Source organism: Eptatretus burgeri, chromosome 17 (assembly GCF_056783735.1).
Source record: "Eptatretus burgeri isolate ZD-2024b chromosome 17, Ebu_testis_v1, whole genome shotgun sequence".
Taxonomy (NCBI): Eukaryota; Metazoa; Chordata; class Myxini; order Myxiniformes; family Myxinidae; genus Eptatretus; species Eptatretus burgeri.
Genome location: NC_140977.1, coordinates 27,248,169 through 27,271,460, shown reverse-complemented (window position 1 = coordinate 27,271,460; position 23,292 = coordinate 27,248,169). Strand labels below are relative to the sequence as shown.

At 42.7% G+C, this 23,292-nt stretch overlaps 2 protein-coding genes across 2 annotated transcripts in view; one reads left to right on the top strand and one right to left on the bottom strand.

Moving 5' to 3' along the window:
* LOC147009608 (uncharacterized) overlaps window positions 1-23,292 on the top strand; it is a 104,479-nt gene that overhangs the window by 16,459 nt on the left and 64,728 nt on the right. Inside the window, exon 2 of the mRNA XM_085862444.1 lies at window positions 18,263-18,420. Within this exon, the coding sequence (XP_085718570.1) occupies window positions 18,378-18,420 (43 nt within the window). The 5' untranslated portion in view covers window positions 18,263-18,377. The remainder of the gene's footprint in view (window positions 1-18,262; window positions 18,421-23,292) is intronic.
* The window catches only part of LOC147009609 (uncharacterized), a 70,523-nt gene that overhangs the window by 17,813 nt on the left and 29,418 nt on the right, over window positions 1-23,292 (bottom strand). The gene's annotated exons all lie outside the window — the stretch shown is intronic.

The window sequence follows — 23,292 nt, the reverse complement described above, 5'->3', positions numbered from 1 at the left end:
AAAAAATTTTTCTCGAACAATTTTTTTGGGGGGGCTGGAAATCACAAACCATGTAGAAAAGCAAAAAAAAATTCTCTATTTTTTTTGCCGGGCGTAACATTTTTTTGGGGGGTTGGAAATCACTTAAAACATGTAGAAATGCAAAAAAAAAATTCCTCAAAATGTTTTTGGGGGGTAACAATTTTTTTGGGGGCGGTTGGAAATCACTTAAAACATGTAGAAATGCAAAAAAAATTCTTTTTTTTGGGGGAGGGGTAATAATTTTTTTTGGGGGGGGGGGGTTGGAAATCACTTAAAACATGAAGAAATGCAAAAAAATTCTCTATTTTTTTTTTTTGGGGGGGGGGGGGTTGGAAATCACTTAAAACATGAAGAAATGCAAAAAAAAAAAAAAAAATTTCTCTAACAATTTTTTTTGGGGGGGGGACCAAGTCCAAAATTTAATGGCATGATCCTTGGACCATACCTAACCCCCCCACCAAGTTTCGTCGAAATCCGTCGAGGAGTTTTTCCGTAATACTGTTCACAAACAAACAAACAAACAAACAAACAGAAAGGGGTGAAAACAGTAACCTCCGATCTTTGATGGCAGAGGTTAATTATAATAATTATCATTGGCAATTTCACATAATTCAACTTGTGGGTGGAGGGGGGTGGGGGCGAAACCCCTCAGTCTTGGGGGATCCTGCACAAAGATGGGCAGTGGCAATGTGATCACTCAGGAGTTTATGACGCCGCCTCCTCCTCCTCCAATGCACAAGTTTGTCTGGAGTTAGGAGTGCAATGACAGTCCACATACAATGCATGGCATGGAACTCCGGACACCAACACAAGCGACTCTACTCCTATGGCACAAATGTCAACTCTACTTACACACTACTTATACACTGAGCCAGGTGAGGGAGGGGTTTGACATGACAGGTTTATCCAATCCTGTCAGTTGCTATTATATCTATCCTCTCAGTCCTGCTACCCCCAATTCTGTGATGACACAGTTGCGACCAAGCAGCCCGACTCTTGAACGTGGAAAGCAAACCTGACTGAGGGTAACTTTCGATGACTCGAGGATCGAGATAAAAATCTGTGTCCATCCTGATGCAAGACAACAAACATAATCTTGCAAATTTCAATCCTGAACTGTCCAACCAATCTCCTTCCTCAATGTTATGGTGGCACCTTGTCAAGTCCATCGTCGGTGTGTGCTGCCCCTCCATCCCATCGTCACTTTCAGCGCCCCTCAATCCTCATACCTACTATCCGCTGACCTTTGTGCCCTTCTCACCGGAAAAGGTAAAATAAAGTTTCTCTCTGTTTCTCAGCAATGGATAGAGGCCCAAAATCTCAAATAAGAGGTCAGGACCCTCCTCCTGGACATTTATTTGACAGTCCGGCACCCTGCTTTGCTTGCCAAGTTCTCTGCTTGTGGATACAAGGCCTTCTTCATTCCTGAATCTGCACATGCAGTCAACGCATTGCCATCAATGGAACCCTTTCCTTTCCTCTCCAAGTGGAGGCTGGAGTGCCAGCATTTTGGGCCTCTTCTCCATAAATGACCTATCCAATGCTGTGGAAAGTATCCCATCCCAATGACAGGCACATAGCGACTTTTTCACTATCTGCTACTCTGAAATTGATTATACTAGTACGTGCCTGTACGTGCGTAGCCGTATGTGCAAAACATGAAATTTTTAAAAACTTTCAAACCATCAGCCAGAAACAACCACACAGGCTGTTCCTTCGCTCTCGTAAACGACGACTGGATTGGGGCATTGTGTTTATCAATAAATGCTCATAAGAAATCGAGAAATTATTAGAATACAGTAAGTCATCACTATCCGGAAGTGGTGCGTGCCCGTACGGAATGTTCACATGCATTCCATGAATTATCGCTTGCATTTAAATAACAACTGCTGTGATACACACACAGAGTTAATTAAAATCCAAATTAAAAAATCAAGTTTACCTCCCCGTCTTTGCTTGCCATGACATTCGCTGCCATGTAATTGGCACGGCCCATGACGTCATCATCGGCCGGCCGCGCACCGGCCTACGCAGCCACGCCTACGCAGCAACGTGTCATGTCATTGGTTGGTAAATAAATGGCCATAACTTGGGAAGCACTTGTTCGATTAATATCAAACCTTGAAAAGGCACATCCACAGGACCCCAGCAATATACCTGGCAAGTTTCAATTACATCGGACCAGTGGTTGTCAAGAAACAGCGGTCACACACACACACACACACACACACACACACACACACACACACACACACACACACACACACACACACACACACACACACACACACACACACACACACACACACACACACACACACACACACACACACACACACACACACACACACACACACAGCTGGAATTATGATAGATGATGGAACAAGTCCTTCAATCCTAAAAAATCTCAGTCTCATCATGTCCCTCCGGAATGATCATCAAACACATCCACCGAGCTGTAATTTCCATCATCAGCCATGATAAGAGGGTCAGTCTCGTAAAGTTCTCGGTCTTGGTATCAGCCATTACCTCTCCAAAAACAACCATGTAGCAAAGCTGACCTCCAAAGCCAGCCACAGATGGGCCATCCCTCCTCTGTCGTTCCAAGCTTATTCTCGATAAATCAAAACCACTCATAGTCTACAAAACTTTTATCCATAGCTCACCAGAGTACTGTTCTCCCCTTTGCGATGGCACTCCTGCATTACGTATTGCTCCCTGTCCATCCTTCCCTCACCCTACCTCTCCCTCTCCATTTCCTTCCGCCCCTCCTCCCTTTCCATGCCCACCCACATTTCTCCTTCTCCCCCCTCCCCCTCTCCCTTTCCATGTCCACCCACATTTCTCCTTCTCCCCCCTCCCCCTCCTCCTCCCAACTGTCTGTCCCCTTTCCTTCCTTTCCCTCGGTCCTTTACTCTTCCCTCCATACTTCTCACTTCCTCATGGATTCAAGATCATGTGAAATTCAAAGTTTGAACCTTATTGAAATCTCAAGCAATGAGGCTGAAGTACAAGGTCTCCCCTGATCATTTTTAGCAGCGTCTCGCGTAGCGAACGCTGCTCATAAAGAGCTTGGCGTTGTTCTTCTTCTTCTTGTGAAGACAAAACCTTAATCTTGAGGACTCGGCTCTTGTATATACAAGATCCGGATCTCCTTAAATACTGAGCACATGTACACATCCTCACATAGACGGTGCCTTTTGAGAGTGTCTATCATGAACTTTTAAATATATTCGGACATTTGCTTTAAAGTTTCGAAAAGTTCACGTTACTATTTAAAGATTATTCCATTTATCGTATTGTAATTTCGTAAATACATTATTTATTTCGTAAATACACGATGTATCGTAAATGCGTAAAGACATTATGACGCGTTTCGCTATTGGCTTAATCAAGGCACGTGACGAAATATCGGAAGTTGTTGTTTTTTTTTAAAAAAAATTAAAAAGATTTTTTTTTTCTTTTAGCCGACAAAATCTTTAGGACGCAGCTCGTGGACACATTTGTCCTTGTTTGTTAAAAGTCTGATGCAGTTCTCAATGAGAAGGGCACTCGGTAGAACGTATAGCACCACCGTGCAATACAATATCCAATAGAACATATCACGCCCAATAAAGTATTGAAATATCATGCTGTATATCATTTTTAGTCCCATCTCTCAATGGTGAGGAATCACTTTAAAAATTAAATAATTCTCGTATCCGGATTCGGATCTTCACCAAAATCGAATCAATTCGTCCTTGTCACACATCCAACCTGTGCACCAAGTTTTGCCTGAATCCGTCTGTAACTTTTTTGAGATATCGTGCTCTATATCGGTTTAGCCCTATCTTTCAATGGTGAAGAATCACTTCAAAAATTGTTGATTCTGGATTTGGATCCTCACCAAAATCTAATCAGTTTGTCCTTGTCACACACCCAGCCTGCCCACAAAATTTCATCCGAATCTGTCCACAACTTTTTGAGATATCCTGCACACAAACAAAGAGACAAACAAGAAAAAGATGTCATGCAGAGCACGATACTTGCAAAATCCATGAAATAAATTTGACCTCAAAAATAATTGGCTGGTTGAATTCAATGACCTGAAATATAAATTCTCTTCAAATGTCGTCAATCAGATGAAAATTGAGTGTTTCAGAACTCTTACCAAAGTTGTTGACCTTGGGCCTATATTGACCTTTTGGTCTTTGCTGACCTAAAAAATAATTGGCTGGTTGAATTCAGTGACCTTAAATATAAATCCTCTTCAATTTGAAAGTCAATCGGAATGAAAATTGAGGATTTTAGAAATCTAATGCAAGTTGTTGACCTTTGGCCTATGTTGACCTTTTGGCCAATGTTGACATCAAAAATAATTGGTTGCTGAATTCAATATTCAAATGTACAAATCCTCTTCAAATTTAAAGTCAATGGGATGACAATTGAGGATTTTAGAAATATCACCATAGTTGTTGACCCTTTGGCCTAAGTTTACCTCAAAACGAATACATGGTAGAATTCAATGACAATTCAATTTAAAAAAAAAATGTTATGCAAATGCTCTTCAAATTTCCAGTCAATCGGATGAAAATTAACGATATTAGAAACAATTAAATTTTTTGGCCTATGTTATGTTGACCTTCTGGTCAATGTTGACCTTTTGACCTAAGTTAACCTCAAAAATAATAAGTTGGTGTATTAATTGACCTGATATGCAAATCCTGTTTAAATTACAAGTCAATGGGATGAAATTTGAGGATTTTAGAAAATTTGGCCAAAATTGACCTTTTGGCCTATGTTGACCATTTGGGTCGACCAAATTTTACAAAACTTCAATGCAGGACTGTTGCATGGTCAGTGACTATAACCTCCAAAAATTTCAGAACGATCGGCTGAGTGGTTTGGGCTGGAGGGGAGCGGACAGACAAACAAATAAACTAAGGCGATCAAAACACTTGTCACAAAAAAAAAATTTTGACAAGTAATAAAATCGACAGACCAATATACTTGAAAAATCTTTGATTTTGCAAGTAACAACAGACAAATGAAAAATCACTCAGAGAGTGACACTTGGCAAACAAAACAAAGTAGAATGGCACTCGATAGAGCGCATACCTCTGCCAGGCTGAACAGTTCACGTTTTGTATCCCACTGATGGGCTGGATCTGAACCAAAATCCAATCCGCTTGCTCTTGTCACCTCTTCAACTCATCTACCTTGTTTGGTCATAACTCATCCACAACTTTTTAAGATAGTGATATATTTACTTTTTGGCCCTATCCATCAATTTTAGAAAATAGGCCTGTGTTGACCTTTTGACCTGAAAATTAATTGGTAGTTGAATTCAGTGACTTGACATGAAAATGCTCTTCAAATTTCAAGTCAATCGGATGAAAATTGACAATTTAGAAACAATTTTAAAATTTGGCCTATTTTGGGTTGACCTTTTCAACCTATGATAAGCTCAAAACTAATAGGCGGTTGAATTCACTGACCTGGAATGCAAATCCTGTTCAAATTTCAAGTCAATCGGATGAAAAGTGAGGATTTTAGAAAATTTGGCTCAAATCGGCCTATTGGCCAATGTAGACCTTTTTGATCGACCAAATTTTATGAAACTACAATGCGGGACCGTGGCAGGGTCGGTGGCATTAATCTCTAAAAATTTCAGAATGATCAGTTAAGCGGTTTGGGCTGGAGGCGAGCGGACAGACAAATGAAGAAGAAGAGTAAAAAGTGAGGAAGAGTAAAAAACCAATGTCACCCTGATCTTGCCAAAAGGTGACCACGTGTGACTTCTTTAAGGTCACACTGAGGTGAACAGAGCTGCTATCCACCAGGAGCGACTCCTTGAGGAACATCTGCCTACGAGAGATTCCGATGAGAATCGTTCTACAGAGTAACCATGAAAAATATGCTTTTGCCTCATAACATCACCAAATGACGTCATAATGTCTCAATCTTGACATATCTAGAAAGCACTCATCGAGGTGTTCAATTTGAGGCACTACACGATATGGTTCCTAAAACTTGAAAATTTGACCTTGGGGTCAAATATGTTCGACCTCAGGCGCTAACCATGAAGGTCAAGGCCAATCGCCACCAAAAATTAATCAGCTGAGTGCCAGACCATGAACTATATTCCCATGAAGTTTGAAGACGATCCGATCAAAATTACTCAAAAAATAAGGGTTTCGTCGACTCCCCTGATTTGCGCCAGTGACCTTGACCTTTGACCTTCAAAATTTTGTGCACTGAAAGGGACCTCTATAGGCCTCTGATATGCGGTTACAAAAATTTCCGATGATAACTGTGCTCTGCAGAATTTTTTATACGCGATTACAGACAAAAAAAAACAAAAAAAACAAACAAACATACAAGCTGACTAACATATCTTGCAAAACTTCGTTTTGGCAAGATAATAAGCACACAAACAAACACACAAATGAAATTGCTCGTTGAGCAAGGAATTGCCAGAATAACTTTGTCATATCTCCATGATCTCTCTCTCTCTCTCCATGATCTCTCTCCAGGTCATCTCTGAAAAAACAAAAACCTGGAAATCAATTTGGTTCTTACAAGTCGATAGTGCTACTGTTTAATGAGTTATAGCACTTAGTTTGGTCATGATCATAACTTGGAAGTCAATCGGACTTGAAATGGCGTTTTAATCGCAATTGGAAATTTTTGACCTGACCCCCCCCTGACATTCGACCCCCGACCGCTAAGAAGGGTGTTGGTGTGACACCCCCAATGAGACATATGGTTGGATGCAGAATTGGAAGATGCACATTTTGGATTTGGTTTGAAGTCGATTCGACCATTTTATTGGACGTTATTGCGAAAATAAGAATTTCGGTGATACCGTGACCTTGACCTTGACCTTTGACATAGATTCACCAAAAACGACAAGTGTCTAAGTTGGACCACGGCCGACGTCTGTACCCAGTTTGGTCATGATCGCTGAAACGGTGTGGCTGCTACAGGGTAAACAAACACACAAGCAGACAAACAGACAGACACACACAACCGATCAACATAATTGCCGAAATCCGAAGAATTCCGGCAATTAATGAGAAGTGAATGTGAAAGGAACAAAGATGTCGGGAAGAACCCGGACAGACCGAGTTCAGCAGTTACATCTTTGTTACAATGACTTCTGCACATTTCAAACTGTTCGAACCTTTGGTGCTGAGTGACAATTATCACAATTATCGAGTTTATTATCTCCGCCATCGAAGGTCGAAGGAGGTTATGGTTTCACCCATCTGCCTATTGTTTGTCAAACACAATATTTTTGTTTGACTAGTATGTTTATGTTGATCGCCTCTGTTTGTTTGTTTGTTAGTCTGCTCACCTCCAGCCCAAACCCCTCAACCGATCGTCCTAAAAAAAATTTCGACATTAATGTCACCGACCTTGCGACGGTCCCGCATTGAACTTTCGTCAAATTCAGTCAATCAAAAAGGTCCACATAGGCCAATAGGCCAATTTGAGCCAAATTTTCTAAAATCGCCAAATTTCATCCGATTGACTTTAAATTTGAACAGGATTCACACATCAGGTCAGTGAATCCAAACATCTATTACTTTTTGAGGTTATCTTAGGTCAAAAGGTCAACATAGTCTAGAAGGTCAACCCAAAATAGGCCAAATATAAGAGTTATTTCTAAAATTGTCAATTTTCATCCGATTGACTTGAAATTTGAAGGTCATTTGCATAAGAGGTCGCTGAATTCAACTACCTATTAATTTTGTGATCAACATGGACCAAAAGGTCAACATAGGCCAAATTTTCTAAAATCCTCAATTTTCATCCGATTGACTTGAAATTTGAACAGGATTTGCATATCAGGCCAGTGAATTCAACCACATCTTACTTTTGAGGTTATCATAGGTCAAAAGGTCAACATAGGCCATAAGGTCAACCCAAAATAGGCCAAACTTTAAAATTGTTTCTAAAATTGTCAATTTTCATCCGATTGACTTGAAATTTGAACAGGATTTGCATATCAGGCCAGTGAATTCAACCACATCTTACTTTTGAGGTTATCATAGGTCAAAAGGTCAACATAGGCCATAAGGTCAACCCAAAATAGGCCAAACTTTAAAATTGTTTCTAAAATTGTCAATTTTCATCCGATTGACTTGAAATTTGAAGGGCATTTTCATGTCAGATCGCTCAATTCAACTACCAATTAATTTTAAAGTCAAAAGGTCAACACAGGCCTCATTTCGAAAATTCATAGATCAGGCCAAAAACTAAATATATCACTATATCTCAAAAAGTTGTGGACGATTTATGACAAAACAAAGTGGACGAGTTGAAGAGGTGACAAGAACAAGTGGATTGGATTTTGGTTCAGAGCCAGCCCAACAGTGAGATACAAAACGTGAACTGTTCAGCCTAGCAGAGGTATGCGCTCCACCAAGTGCCATTCTACTTTGTGCTAGTTTGCCAAGTTTTCACTCTATGAGTGATTTTTCATTAATTGCCGGAATCCTTCGGATTTCGGCAATAATGTTAAATCGGTTGTGTGTGTCATTCTGTGTGTCTGTCTGTTTGTTTGTGTGTTTGTTTACCCTGTAGCAGCCACACCGTTTCAGCGATCATGACCAAACTTGGTACAGATGTCGGCCATGGTCCAACTTAGACGCTTGTTGTTTTTGGTGAATATATCAAAGGTCAGGGTCAAGGTCACCGAAAAACCGAAATTCTTATTTTCGCAATAACGTCCAATAAAATGGTCGTATCGACTTCAAACCAAATCCAAAATGTGCATCTTCCAATTCTGCATCCAACCATATGTCTCATTGGGGGTGTCACACCAACACCCTTCATAGCGGTCGGGGGTCGAATGTCAGGGGGGTCGGTGAAACCTTTCAAATTGCGATAAAAACGCCATTTCAAGTCTGATTGACTTCCAAGTTATGATCATGGCCAAACCAAGTGCTATAACCCATTAAACAGTGGCACTATCGACTTATAAGAACCAAATTGATTTCCAGGTTTTTGTTTTTTCAGAGATCATGGAGATATGACAAAGTTATTCCGGAAATTCCTTGATCAACGAGCAATTTCATTTTTTTTTTCCACAGTTCTCTTTACTTCATTCATTCTAATTCTTGTTTCTTCTTCTGTTTAATATCCTTCATTCTATCTTTATCTTTCTTTATCGATTTGTGTAGAAGTAAATTCTTGCAGAAATTTTTCTGTAAGGCTCACCTGGCCACACCTGGATGGCTTTGAGGGTAGTGGAGTAGTGGATGAAACCCGAATCCTATCCAGGTTCCTCCTGATGACTCCATCTTTGATCTTTACTTCTTCGGGTTCTTTGTTGGTCTTCCGTTTGAATGGATAACGAATATTATTTTAAACAAAATTATTAATTATAAATAAATAAAAATAAAAAACAAGAACAAGCGAGAAAAAAAACTTTCAAAATAAATCCATCTGGATCCGGATGTTCATTGAAATTGAATCAAGTTGTCCTCGTCACACACCCAACCTGCACACCAGGTTTCGTCCGAATTCGTCCACAACGTTTTGAGATATCATGATCACAAAACCACACACACACAACCCCCCCCCCCACACACACACAAACAACCCCCCCCCCCACGCATGCGCACACACACACACGAAAAGGTAACCTCCGTGCACCTTTGGTGGTGGAGATAACGAAAAGCGAAGGTGTGTGTTGTTTTGGAAAAGCTGCAAGAACTGACTCCAGTAAGATGGACCTCCTGGTCCACCAAGTCCTCTTCCAGGTCATTATTCGCACCTCCTGGTCCACCAAATCCTCCTCCAGGTCATTATTCGCACCTACTGGTCCACCAAGTCCCCCTCCAGGTCATTATTCGCACCTACTGGTCCACCAAGTCCCCCTCCAGGTCATTATTCGCAACTCCTGATCCACCAAGTCCTCCTCCAGGTCATTATTCGCACCTCCTGGTCCACCAAGTCCTCTTCCAGGTCATTATTCGCACCTCCTGGTCCACCAAATCCTCCTCCAGGTCATTATTCGCACCTACTGGTCCACCAAGTCCCCCTCCAGGTCATTATTCGCAACTCCTGGTCCACCAAGTCCCCCTCCAGGTCATTATTCGCACCTACTGGTCCACCAAGTCCCCCTCCAGGTCATTATTCGCAACTCCTGATCCACCAAGTCCCCCTCCAGGTCATTATTCACACCTACTGGTCCACCAAGTCCCCCTCCAGGTCATTATTTGTCCCACAAACAGACAATACCCACACAGTTGGGAATCCGATGATTCAACCGAATGGAATCGCTTCCTCGGTTCCAGGACAACGGTACGATCACGTGGTGCATGCGATCAGGTTCCCCACAACAATGAGTTCGTGCAATGGTGGTGTTCGGGTTACCACAACATCACGGTGTGTATGTAACATGACGTGTACCGGGTGAGGGATGTATAACCAACCACGTGCTCAAGAACGCCAGATCCCTGGTCTGCAGGAGAACATCACGGTGTGACGTCACACGTACCGGGTACCGAGCCTTTGACCACGTGGTCCACGACGCTGGATCCGTGCTCCGCAGGACCTCCCGTGCTGACGGCGGAGCTGCATGGGGGATCCACGTCAAGGTCTTCACCGGAGAGTTCTCGGTTCATAACGTCCATGAAGCGCTGGAATGGGAAATGAGACGCTCGGGTCTCGGAGCTCAACTTCGGTCCTCACGAACTCGCCCACCTTTAACAAAACCCTCGTGAACAATTTCAGGAATGCAGATTCGCCACCTCAGTCAGGTGACCCAACCCCCCCCCCTCCGGATCATTAAACATCCAGTGGTGGTGGTGGTGGTGGTGGTTAAACCATTGTACCGCATCCATCCCTTTGCTTGATAGAAATATAAACATCTATTCTCCACACGTGTTGTGTGTGAGTTACACAATTTGGCGGGAAAAGCACACTCTCCGTTATACCGGGCACACCGAAGTTTGCTTCAGGACTTCAGAGTTCAGTCATCACCTGGACCTCGAATCTTCTTCTTTGTATTGGAGCACGTGACTGCGAGACGAATCGTTTCCTGGGAGAGCAGCCACAGTGCCCCTGTCGGTTAGAACAGGAATTTTTTAAAATCAGGACGCCGGTGATAGCTCGCCGACTTCAACATCTCAGGGAATGACGTCGTGGGGTCTTGAACGCACACCAAATCTTGCTATCACCTGCACGCTGGCCGACAGGTACGTTCCAATGGAATCCAACCGACCATGGGATCGGTTTGCCGGAGATTGCCAAAAACGATGGTCGTTGTTTATAGGAAAACTCGGCCATTGTGGGTGCCAATACGTTGCTAGGTCTTCATGAAGATACTGTTGCCAGTTCGTACTCCAAGGTGTATGTGTGTTTCTGTGTGTGGGTTTGTGTGTGTGTGTGTGTTTCTGTGTGTGTGTGTGTGTGTGTGTGTGTGTGTGTGTGTGTGTGTGTGTGTGTGTGTGTGTGTGTGTGTGTGTGTATGTGTGTGTTCCTGTTATGTCTGGCTTCCTCATTGGGTCTACGGTGCTGTAAATGGTCTTTTTTTAACCTCCGCCACCGAAGGTTTCCTCATTTCAAAATGTTGTCAACATTCAACAACCACATTTCAAACCTCACCTCCAAAGCCAGTCGCCGACTGGGAATCCTCCGTCGTGCAAAGTCCTTCCTCTGCCCACCTGAGCTCCTGACCACTTACAAAGCTTTCGTCCGCAGCCTGATGGAGTCCTGCTCTCCCCTCTGGGCTGGTGCTCCTGCCTCCCATCTTTCTCGGCTTCACCCTGTGGAAACCAAGGCATTTCGGATCATTGGCATCTCCCACAATGAGGCTGAGTCTTTGGGCCTCTCACTCTCTCACCGCAGGCTGGTCGGTGGTCTTTCTGTCTTCTACCGTCTCCTCTCCAGCCTTGCCCCCCCCCTGCTCTCTCTACGATTTGTCTCCACCACATTTAATCAGGGTGCTCAAGGTCCGCTAACACCCCCCTTCTGGTAAAACTACCAAAATCACGAATCACTGCTAATCTTAACTCTTTCATTCCTCTTTTTTCCCGCCTTTGGAATAAACTCCCTCACTCGATTCAATCCCATTCTTCCCTCCAGGCCTTCAAAACAGCTGTTCACCACCACCTCTTATCGTCCCCCATCCAAATCCTGAATCTTTTCTACCCCCGATAATCCACCCAAGCCCACCTCCTTCAAATTCCCTGCTTTCCTTCCCGAAAGTCCCTGTAATGTCCATCCTGTATTCCCCATGTTCCCTGCCCCATCCCTCTCCCTTCCACAGAACTCCTAATGTCTCTGTTCCCCACTGTTTTGTCCTTCCCACTCCCACCCCTCTTGTCTCATGCCCCCCTTGCTGTGCGTTGTGTGTTAGCTCTCACACGAACCTCGACAAGGTATACAAAAGAAGAAAAAAAAGAAGGTGAAGGAGGTTATGTTTTCACCTCTCTGTCTGTCTGTTTGTTTGTGATGTGCAAAATGGAAGATTTTTCAACTTTATTGGTTCATCGATTTTGTTATTGTTTGCTTGTTGCCAACAGGTCACAATTTCAAACCGATCTTCATGAAACTTCACCACATGGTAGAGTTTGTCATGAGGAAGAACCCTATTGTTTTTGAGGTCAAAAGGTCAATATAGGCCCAAGGTCAACAACTTAGGTGAGGTTAAATAACAACACCAACACCCTTCTTAGTGGTCGGGGTCGAATGTCGGGGGTTCGGCTCAAAACTTTCAAATAGCGATAAAAACGCCATTGGGTCATTCCGTGTCAAATCAACAAATGCCTCCAGGTCGACCATCTCAGATTTTCATGATTTTTTTGTGCGGGTTGGACAAATATTGAGCAGAAAAAATGTCAAATATTAGTTCTGTATTACAAGGTGTTTTTGAGATATGACCCCGAGAGAGTGTCAAGATTGGTTGAAGAAACACGACCCCCTAATTATCCTTCAATTTCAGCAACCCATTTCTTGGCATCTGTTTGAGATAAAGCAAAGAATTTTTTTTTCCTAATGCAACTTTTATGGTATTTGAAGGAAAAATAAAGCCAGATACATTGCAGAAAAAAATGAGGCCTGCAGCCACCCTCAAAAATGGAAAAATCAAAATAGCACGACTGAAACGGGCAACTTTGACCCATGTTAAAGTACCTTTCATTTATTGTGTCACCCATGTAATTTTTTTGTGTGAAAAATATACTAAAATGTTTACCAAAATATGAATTACCAGGTGTCTACTGCATTTATTTTTTTATTTTAGGCCCTTTCAAAAAGGGAAAAATATGACATTTCATGATTTTCCATTTTTAAAAAAATCACATGTAGCCTACCTTCAATATATACGTGCTTGCTATCAAATGAAAGCTCCTTTCATGTACTATAACTGTACCAAATCTCATTAGTTTTAAAGCAATCCTTCATGTCCTACCAACCCCATCAATAAAGCTAAACAACACCAGTACGTTAAATCTATTTCTAGCACACAGTACAAAACACCTTACAAAAAACGCAGCGCAACGCAATGCAATGTCAGTGTGGCCAGGCCATTAGTCAAAATAAGTGTTAATTTCCACTTGAAAGCTTCAAAGTTGATCGCTTCAAATGACCGATACATCACATATTACTGAAGTTATTCAGGCACTGATCATATTGTGCAAGTTTTGTTTAGAATCCAATGACATCAAAGTAATGCACACATTAGCTCAACTACTGATTCATAAAATAAAGACAGTATAATTTAGAAAGAATCAGACATGCATTTGAAAATTGCCCTCTGTATGCATTTATTGTATTAGTAATAACTATAAAAACCTTACCTGCAATAGGTTGTTTTATGACATTCTGTTTCTTCTTGAAGAATAGAACCAACAGTACAAGTTTTTAATTGTTTTTTGCAGATCAGGTCCATCTTGTTAGTGTGCTTCCAAATTACAACTTTCAGAAACTTTTGCACACCACCCCAAGTTTAAAAATAAGCCATCTCTAGAACTAGGATATGCTAAAAATAGATCCTGAGTCAGCTTCAGATTAAAGACTCTAGTACTTTAATTCTTTATGCTTAAAGGTGAAACACATTATTGTTCAATGTTAAATATTTTTAAATATTAAAGCAAACAAACAAAACCATTTCCGCTGGAAGTGTATTTTTACTCATTAGCATTACTGGGTACTTACAAATGGGTCAATTATAATTGAATAAAAATAATTATGAATAATTATTCACCATGTTGGAGATGTGTAATGAAAAAAAAATCACCTTAATAGACATGTGAGAATTGGTTTGTGCATTGATATTTTGGTATTTAATGCCTGAAAATTTTTATTTAAGTGAGACAGAAATTAATTGACTTAACAGCTCACAAATGACATTGCCAATAATGAGTCAAATTCGTTTTGGGGCTTTATTGATGGGGTTGGTAGGACATGAAGGATTGCTAGAAAACTAATGTAATTTGGTACAGTTATAGTACATGAAAGGAGCTGTCATTTGATATCAAGCACGTATATTTTGAAGGTAGGCCACATGTGATTTTTTTAAAATGGAAAATCATGAAATTTCATATTGTTCCCTTTTTGAAAGGGCCTAAAATAAAAAATAAAGCAGTAGACACCTGGTAATTCATGTTTTGGTAGACATTTTAGTACATTTTTCACAAAAAATTACATGGGTGACACAATAAATGAAAGTTACTTCAACATGGGTCAAAGTTGCCCGTTTCAGTCGTTCTATTTTGATTTTTACCATTTTTGAGGGTGGCTGCAGGCCTCATTTTTTCTGCAATGTATCTGGCTTTATTTTTTCTTTAAAATACCATAAAAGTTGCATTAGAAAAAAAAATTCATTGCTTTATCTCAAACAGATGCCAAGAAATGGGTTGCTGAAATTGAAGGATAATTAGGGGGTCGTTTTTCTTCAACCAACCTTGACACGCTCTTGGAGTCATATCTCAAAAACTTCTTGGAATACAGAACTAATATTGACATTTTTTTTCTGTTCAATATTTGTCCAACCCACACAAAAAAAATCATGAAAATCTGAGATGGTCGACCTGGAAATTTTCTGAAAATTTGTCGATTTAACACGGAATGACCCCATTTCAAGTCCGATTGACTTCCAAGTTATGGTCATGACCAAACTAAGTGCTATAACTCATTAAACAGTTGCACTATCGACTTATAAGAACCAAATTGATTTCCAGGTTTTTGTTTTTTCATCATCATCAAGATATGACATGAAGATAAGACATCAAGATATGACATCAAGAGATCATCAAGATATGACAAAGTTATTCCAGCAATTCCTTGCTCAACGAGCAATTTCATTTGTTTGTTTGCAGGATATCTCAAAAAGTTGTGGACGCATCCAGATGAAATTTGGTGGTCAGGTTTGGTGTTTGACAAGGACGAACTGATTCGATTTTGGTGAAGATCTGGATCCAGATCCGACTCCTAGAATTTTTAAACTGAGTCTTCACCATTGAGAGAGAGCACTAAAATTATACATCTCAAAAAGTTGTGGAACGGATTCGGGTTACACTTGGTGTACAGATTGGGTGTGTGACCACGACAAATTGATTCGACTTTGGTGAAGATCTGACTCCTGATCTGGATACGAGGATTATTTAATTCCTAAACTGATTCTTCACCATTGAGAGATTGAGCCAAAAACGATATAGTACTGAAAAGCATGATATTTCAAAAATGTATTGTGTCCGATATGTTCTTGTGGATCAGGTGGTATGCGCTCTATCGAGTGCCCTTCTAGTTTTGATTATGTATCATGTATGTATCGGCGTGGTTGGAAATAGGCAACCTCCAGCAGGGGCGCATCCAGAGGGGGGGGCGCAGGGACAGATCCAAGATTTTTGTTGTGGGGTACAGGGGCGGATCCACGTTTTTAGGTTGGAGGGGGGTGCCCACAGGTGCGAATCCAGGGGGTGGGGGCACAGGGGTGGATAAAGGGTGGGGGGTGCATTGGCGGATCTAGGATTTTAGGTGGAATCTTGGATCCGCCCGTGAGGTGCGCCCAGCACTCGCCCTCCCCCACCATCAAAATAAATCATTTTTAGTTCACCTGGACTTTAATCTGGTGAGCTTATGTGATTGAGCAGTAATCCATAGGTGAGTCAGTCAGTCAGTCTGTAAACACTTCAGTCATTGTCGCTGAAACGAAACACATGATTTTAATGAAACTTGGCCACAAGCTTCATATCTGATGCCAAACGAAAGTGTATTGACCGCATTAAAATCTGCATCATTAAAGGAGTCTATGGGGGGGGTTGGACCCCCCCCCCCGAATAGGTATTTGCTCTCTTCTCCGAAACTACACACACAATTTAAATGAAACTTGACCACAACTTTCATCAACCGTGATGTACTAAAGTTTGTTCACGGCATAAAAAAAAGAAGGCTAAGGGGATCTGTGGTGGGTTTGAGTGACTTGTTCCTGATCCCGGTGAGATTCAGGACACGCGGTCCTATTTTTTTCAGATGTAATGACGTGTATATAACCGAAGATGCAGTCTCGGAATGTGGGAAAGGAAACTGTCTCGTGCAGTGAATTTTTCTCACAACTTCCACTGTAAAGACGAAATATATTGTTACGTTTGAGGGGGGGGTATGCATTCAAAGGGTAATTAGGATGTTTAATTTGGTATGCCATGCTGTTCGAGTTTACCAGGATCTCGATGTAATAAGTAGCAATTCAGTGGTGATAAGTTGTCTAGTAAAGGTTCATTTCTTCAAGGGGGGAAATGATAATTGTCACGTAATTAGATAGGGACACGGGATAGGGTAAGTGTGTCTGCGTAAACCCCTTTTGGTATTCTCTGGAGACTGGCCGTGACGTCACAGGACAGTGCAGCGGATGGCTCCGCCCCGTGATCACGATTGGCAGAAGGCGACGGCGGTGGGCCAATAAATGGCTCGATTGGAAGTGACGAGGACAGGAGGATAAAAAGGTTCTGTTCGGCGTCGAAAAGGGAGAGGAAGATCGGGACAAAAACGATCGTGTTTTTTTGGTGTGGAAGCTGTTGCGCGGAGAGCATCCTTCTTGTTGTGCTGGTTCGATTGTGTTCTTCATCGTGTCTTGGAGCCTTGCTGAGCCTCGTGCCTCACCTTGGTTGGCTCTGGGGTTCTGCTAACTCGGAGTATGGGGTCGAACGGCGGGCGGACCTGCCTCCCTCTCCTGCTCGCAACTTGGCGCCAGAGCTGGTTCCCTGGCGGCAGTGAGCGGACTTGGGCCAAGACCAGGAGGTCGACAGCACCACGGTTTCTCCTGCCCCCCTGAAGAGAGCAAGGCCGGCTCGTCCGACGCCGATCTGGGGACAGTTGCGTCCACACCACGGTCCAGCCTGGCCGCCAGAAATAGCTACGTTTTGTGTGTGTGTGTGTGTGTGTGTGTGTGTGTGTGTGTGTGTGTGTGTGTGTGTGCGCGCGTGTGTGTGTGTGTGTGTGTGTGCGTGCGCTTGGCGCCTTAGAGGGTTTGAGATCTCTATATTCATTGGAATTGTCTGTGTTTTTCCCCACGCCCGATCCCACACCATCCCGTCGAATCGTCCTGGATCCCTCTTCTTGCCGAGTCTTGTTATTTCTGGTTAATAATAAAAACAAATAAACATCATCAACTCAGTGAAAAGTGACTCGTGCCACCTTCCTCGTCCCGTTTGCGGTAGAGCGATTAGAACCGCCATCTTTGGGTTATAAATAAATAAACCGCCTCCATCGTTTTGGCTCATTCTACGTTGGCGGGACTATTCAAGTCCCGTGGACGTCACAATATAATAATGTCGGTAAACCTACCTAATATTGCATCATGTTTCAAAAATATTAAACGTAAAATTTGCAACGATTACATTGAAGAAAATGCTTTAATTGTTTAATTGTTTCAATTTTTGAAGTGCACTAATTCATTTTGCCAAAACCAGGGTCTGTCAGACACTAAACATTGTTGAAAAAGATAGACATCAATTTGGTATTTTCGGTGTAGTTTCTGTTATTGTCATGTTTACAACAATAACAAACACCAACATAAGTAGAATGATGTAATTCTTCAAAAAGGGCAAAAATTCAAAGGAGTATTCACATGTTTTTTTGTTTCTCTCCAAAAAAGACAGAATTAAAGAACCATGATGGGAATGTGCCTGGTGTTGGCTTAATGGTTAGGGTGGTGGGCTTGGGATCCTAAGATCCTGAGATCAAATCCCACTCCGCTGTTGAATTAATACCAGGTGGGGTTGACTTTGCCTGTCATCCTTCTCAGGTCAGCAAAATGAGTGCCAGCTTGCTGGTATCCTGTGTCGGAGTGGTGACCCGTCCAGGATTGTGTCCAATAGCCAAGGAGACTGCTTAGGCAGCACCAACGCTCTGCACAGAGTATGGTCCCGATGGATAAATGGATGATGTGCATGCAGAAAAAAGGTAAGAAATCGTTAAATTATTACAATTTGATTTTTGAACTCCACCAACTGCTAGAGCCTTTTCAGTGTGTTGGAACTTTGTAACGATGATTAAGAGTATAGTCGTGTTATTGGTAAAATTATATTTTGTTGGTTTGGTCCTTTTATTATGCATCATGATTGTGAACTATCCATTAAAGAAAGAGAGCACACTGTGTGTTGTCACGTAATTTATCCGTTGCTAAGTACACAAGAGATCACGAGTTCTTATCCCCATCGTATGATCGTTTGTCTTTTTAATCAAAACAAATCAACATCTGTACATGAATCGTAAAGATTCTGAAATGATAAACAATTAAATAACCTTGCTCTGCTCATCAAAATTTTATTTTTCAATGGAACATAAATTTTTACACCTCTCCCCCCCCCCAACCTCAAATCCTGGATCCACCCCTATTCAGGGAGAGGGAGTGAAGAAGAGAGTGAGAGATATGCGTACTTCCCCTGAGCTGTCCAGAATGGATTTGAAGCTTTGCACTGTTATCCCAGTTTTTCAGATGCAGGTTGTCACTGCAATGTGTGTGTCGGTCCTTGGGTGCACGTTAAACTGGGCGACCTGTCTGCTGGAATGAGTTTATGGGTGTCGAAGATCCCACGGTGTCTCTCAAGACGAGGCAAGTTATCGCTGACACCCTGAACAAAGGCAAAAGTCCTGCTTTAACTTACAGGGGGAACTGCATCGGCGGCACAGCCGCTCCCTCAGCAATGACACAAATATGCAGACACATCATCATTATTTTGGGGGCGCTCGGGGTGCTGATTGAGGAGTCATAGCCACCGAGATTACGGGTTTCTTGGGTCAAAACTAAGATCCAGCCTTTTAATGACATCTTGGATGCTGCTATCTTGTCTGTACCTGTTTGTAGTGAGGATGTTGAGGTCGTGGAGAGATTCACTTACCTTGGCAGTGATATTCATGGCTCTACTGGCTGTGAGCCAGAGGTCAATGGACGTCTGGGTTGGTCATGGGGAGTCATGGATTCATTGGATCATGGGGTATGGTGCTGTCGGTACCTTTGCGGGAGGACGAAACTCCAAGTTTTCAGGTCCTTGGTGCTTCCAGTCTTGCTCTATGGATGTGAGACTTGGACTCTGACCAGGGATCTGAGAAGTCTTAATTTCTTTGGTACCAGGTCTCTTCGGAGAATCCTTGGCTATCGCTGGTCGGCCTTTGTGTCCAACGAGCGATTGCTGAGAGAGGCTCAAATGAGATTTGTTTCCTGCATAGTCCATGAGCATCAGCTGCGGCTGTATGGACATGTGGCTTGTTTTCCTGACGCTGATCCTGCTCACCAGATTCTCTCAGTGAGGGAGCCTCGTGAGTTGAGGAGGCCAATGGGCCGACCATGATGCCTTGTGGTTGCAGCAGGTTGATCAGCAGCTCAAGGAGATGGGGATGGGCCAGGCATCTGCCTGGGGTTAGCCAGACGGAGGCCCCTGGAGTACTGGCAGAAAGTGGACAGTGACGCGCTGCTCTGGTGCATGCTCCCATACCTGACCTGACCGACGGCCAGAGGCCACTACTTCATAGGGAGTGACAAATGTAAGGCCAGAGGTCACCATTTTACAGGGCATCACCTATTTAAAGTCACTATTTTACAGTGTGACTTATTTAAGCTGAAGATCACTATTTACAGGGCATGACCTATTTCAGCTGGTCACTTTTACAGGGCCTGACATATTTAAGGTCCCTATTTTACAGTGTGTGATCTATTTAAGCTGAGCAGAGTGGTGCCGTTGTCTTCCAGTCGTGATGGTATTCTCAGTTATGTAGAATTTGATTCTCCACTCTTGCCCTTTACGCTCACAGGGAACCACTGTTGTGCCCAATGGTTGGAGCTTGCCTTCACTAAAAGCAGTGAGAATGATATTGGTGAGTGTTATCCTGTCCTCAGGCATTGCTGACATCAAGGTAGCAAGCAAATTACGTTTGCCTGGGCACCCGTGTCGAGCTTGATGTTCACCGTTCTCTGGCCTACTGTGAACTGTTCTTGCCATCTGTCAGCAGGCTGGGTGGTGTCATTGTCTAGGTTACCAATGAGCACTGAATCTATGATCAGAAATTTCAGTACCTTGCTCGGCATCTGCATCCAGAAAACGTACCTATCTTGTGCCTCCACCCTTACATACTGCAGCCCAGTGATTCTCACCTCCACACTTGGCACATGTTTTACCAAATGCTGGCCACCTTCATGGCCCTGGACTGTGCTTCTTGCCACAGTACTCACACACAGGCCGAGTAGAGCTTTCCTGTTGCCCTTCACCATTTGCAGCTGGTGCCATGGCTTTGGCAACAGGCTTGGCCTTGACTTGCTTGGGAAAGGTGGTGGGTTGTTGTCACCAAGCTTTATCCACTGCATTGACTTGCTTGGCACCCTTGATGCCTTTGAGCTGCTGCATGCTAGATTCGGCGGCATGGTATATGTCCAAAACTTTCTGCAGTGTGATCTCCGGGAGTCTTCAGGACTTCCATTGCGGTGTTTGGATTAAGAAGTCTTTCTTTCGATCTCTCATCTCGCACGCCAAACACAACCTCGTCTCAAATCATGAGTTCTTGTTGAGGTCTGAACTCGCACATAGCTGTTTGCGTTCTGAGTTCAATGAGCCATTGGTCGATTGTCTCAGCCTCCTCTTGGTCACATTCCAAAAAAAAGCGATCCCTCTCATCAACTGTTTTTTTCCTTGGCCTGCAGTAGTCCACGAATTTCCAGAGCACAAGCTCATAATCATTCACATCTTCGCACTCGGCAAAGGTGAATGTCTTGTGAATGGCCAGGGAGTCCGGCCCTGTCAATTCTAGCAAAATGGCTGCTTGCTCATCGGCGTCTTCCTTCTTGAGCTTGGCAGCTTTGAAGTAGTTTGAGAATCATGCAGCCCACTTGGCCCACGCATCAGCAGCATTCGATGCCTAAAATTAATTGTTCCCGGAGTCTTCAGGACTTTCATTGTGGCGTTTGGTTCAATTTTCTGACACCATGCAACCCCACTGACGACTCCACAAGTATAGCTCGAGTGGAAGTGACCCTTTCTTTATTCAGTCCTCCTGGGTACACATGTCCAGTCACACATCTGCATACAGAACACTTGGATTCTGCTACAAATCTTGGTCTGCACCTACATTTTACAATAGGCACAACACTGCATTAATGTACTGTTTGAAACCCATCCATGAAAAATGATCATCATGGGGATGAAGGCCCTACAAACATCAATATCAATGATGATGATGACTACGGCGGCCATCTTTGCTCACATAACTGAGCATCTCTCTTAATTGCTTGCTCCTCTTTTCAAGCGGCTGGGTGAGCGGTTTGCAAAGCAGTTGATACAAAACGAGTGGCCTGGGAAGCGAGGTAAAATTACCCAAGGAGCATGACTTTAACTCGGACTCCAATCCTCACATCGTATAACCATGTATTTAACCCTTTTAACCCCCAGGGAGCGTGGTTATGCAACGAGGCTGTCAAGACCAATGAAAATGAGGTCCATCGGACCAACTAGTACAGACAAACGAAAGGATTTCCTTTCGAGTTAAATATATTTATTACGTACTTTCAGAGAGGAAAGATTGTGCCCCCCCAAGCTCAAGTACGTAACCTCAATCCTACCTCCCACATAAACCATCTCACCTCAACACACACACACACACACACACACACACACACACACACACACACACACACACACACACACACACACACACACACACACACACACACACTACAATTCAAGGCAGTCCAGTGGTTGTTCGGTGATGATCCTGAAAAGTGCCTTCAGACCAAAACTCTGAGAACAACAAAGTTGAACAGCTCGGTTCATGAACTGTGATCCCTCACCGAAGTGAAGGTGGATACTTTGAGTCCTGGGAGGACTTTGTTCCATCTCCTCAAACTCACAAATGGAGATAACAACCAGCATGGCACACGCCTCGTACACTTATAGATAACACAACTCATCGATACATGTAACCAGAGAGTTGGTGTCAAAGCCACCCAATGCTCGCCTGTTTATACATTTATCGTTTTTAAAAGACTAGTCTAATAATATTTTTATAAAGCATTGTAGTAAAGTCTGATCCAAATAATTTTAAAGCAATATATGTATTTGTATATTGTAATCAGTAAAAAATAGTGTGGTCGATAAAAACATTACAAAGGACAAAAACTTTAACGTTGATGTGCTACAAAAAAGTTAAGTTCAAAACAGGTCAAAAATTTTAAAAATTTGAAATTATTTTTTAATTTCAACTTCACTACATCAATAATATACCCCAAAGGAACCTCCATGCCAAATATCAGCATCCTAGTACACATATTAAATGAATGGCAAGCTTCTAAATAACTTGCACCAAAAACTTTAACATTTTCACGCTCATGCTGACGCTGACGCTCACGCCGGGGGTATCGCTAGAGCTCTCTGTTCTTCGAACAGGCGAGCTAAAAACGAAAAGCAAGGCGAGGCGGTGCGTTGTGAGGCGGTTAAAACCATGAAGCCGTGAGTCAGTCCGGAAAGCCGTGAAGACTATATGCCTATTAATCGTGTCCTGTTTGAACATTAATTCACCAAGTCCCCTAAAGACCCAGAAGTCCCCAAGACCCAAAAGACACCAAGTACCCAGAAGTCCCCAAGGACCCTGAAGACCCAAAAGTTACCGAAGACCCAAATGTCCCTGAAGATCCAGAAGACTCAAAAAGACCCATAAGGCCCTTGAGACCCCTTTGACTTTAACACCATTAAGAACCCTTACACCCTTCAGACAGATGAGACAGGTTAGAACCTGAGACCCTTGACTATTTGAACCTTCTTACATCACAAATAAAATTCAAACAAATAT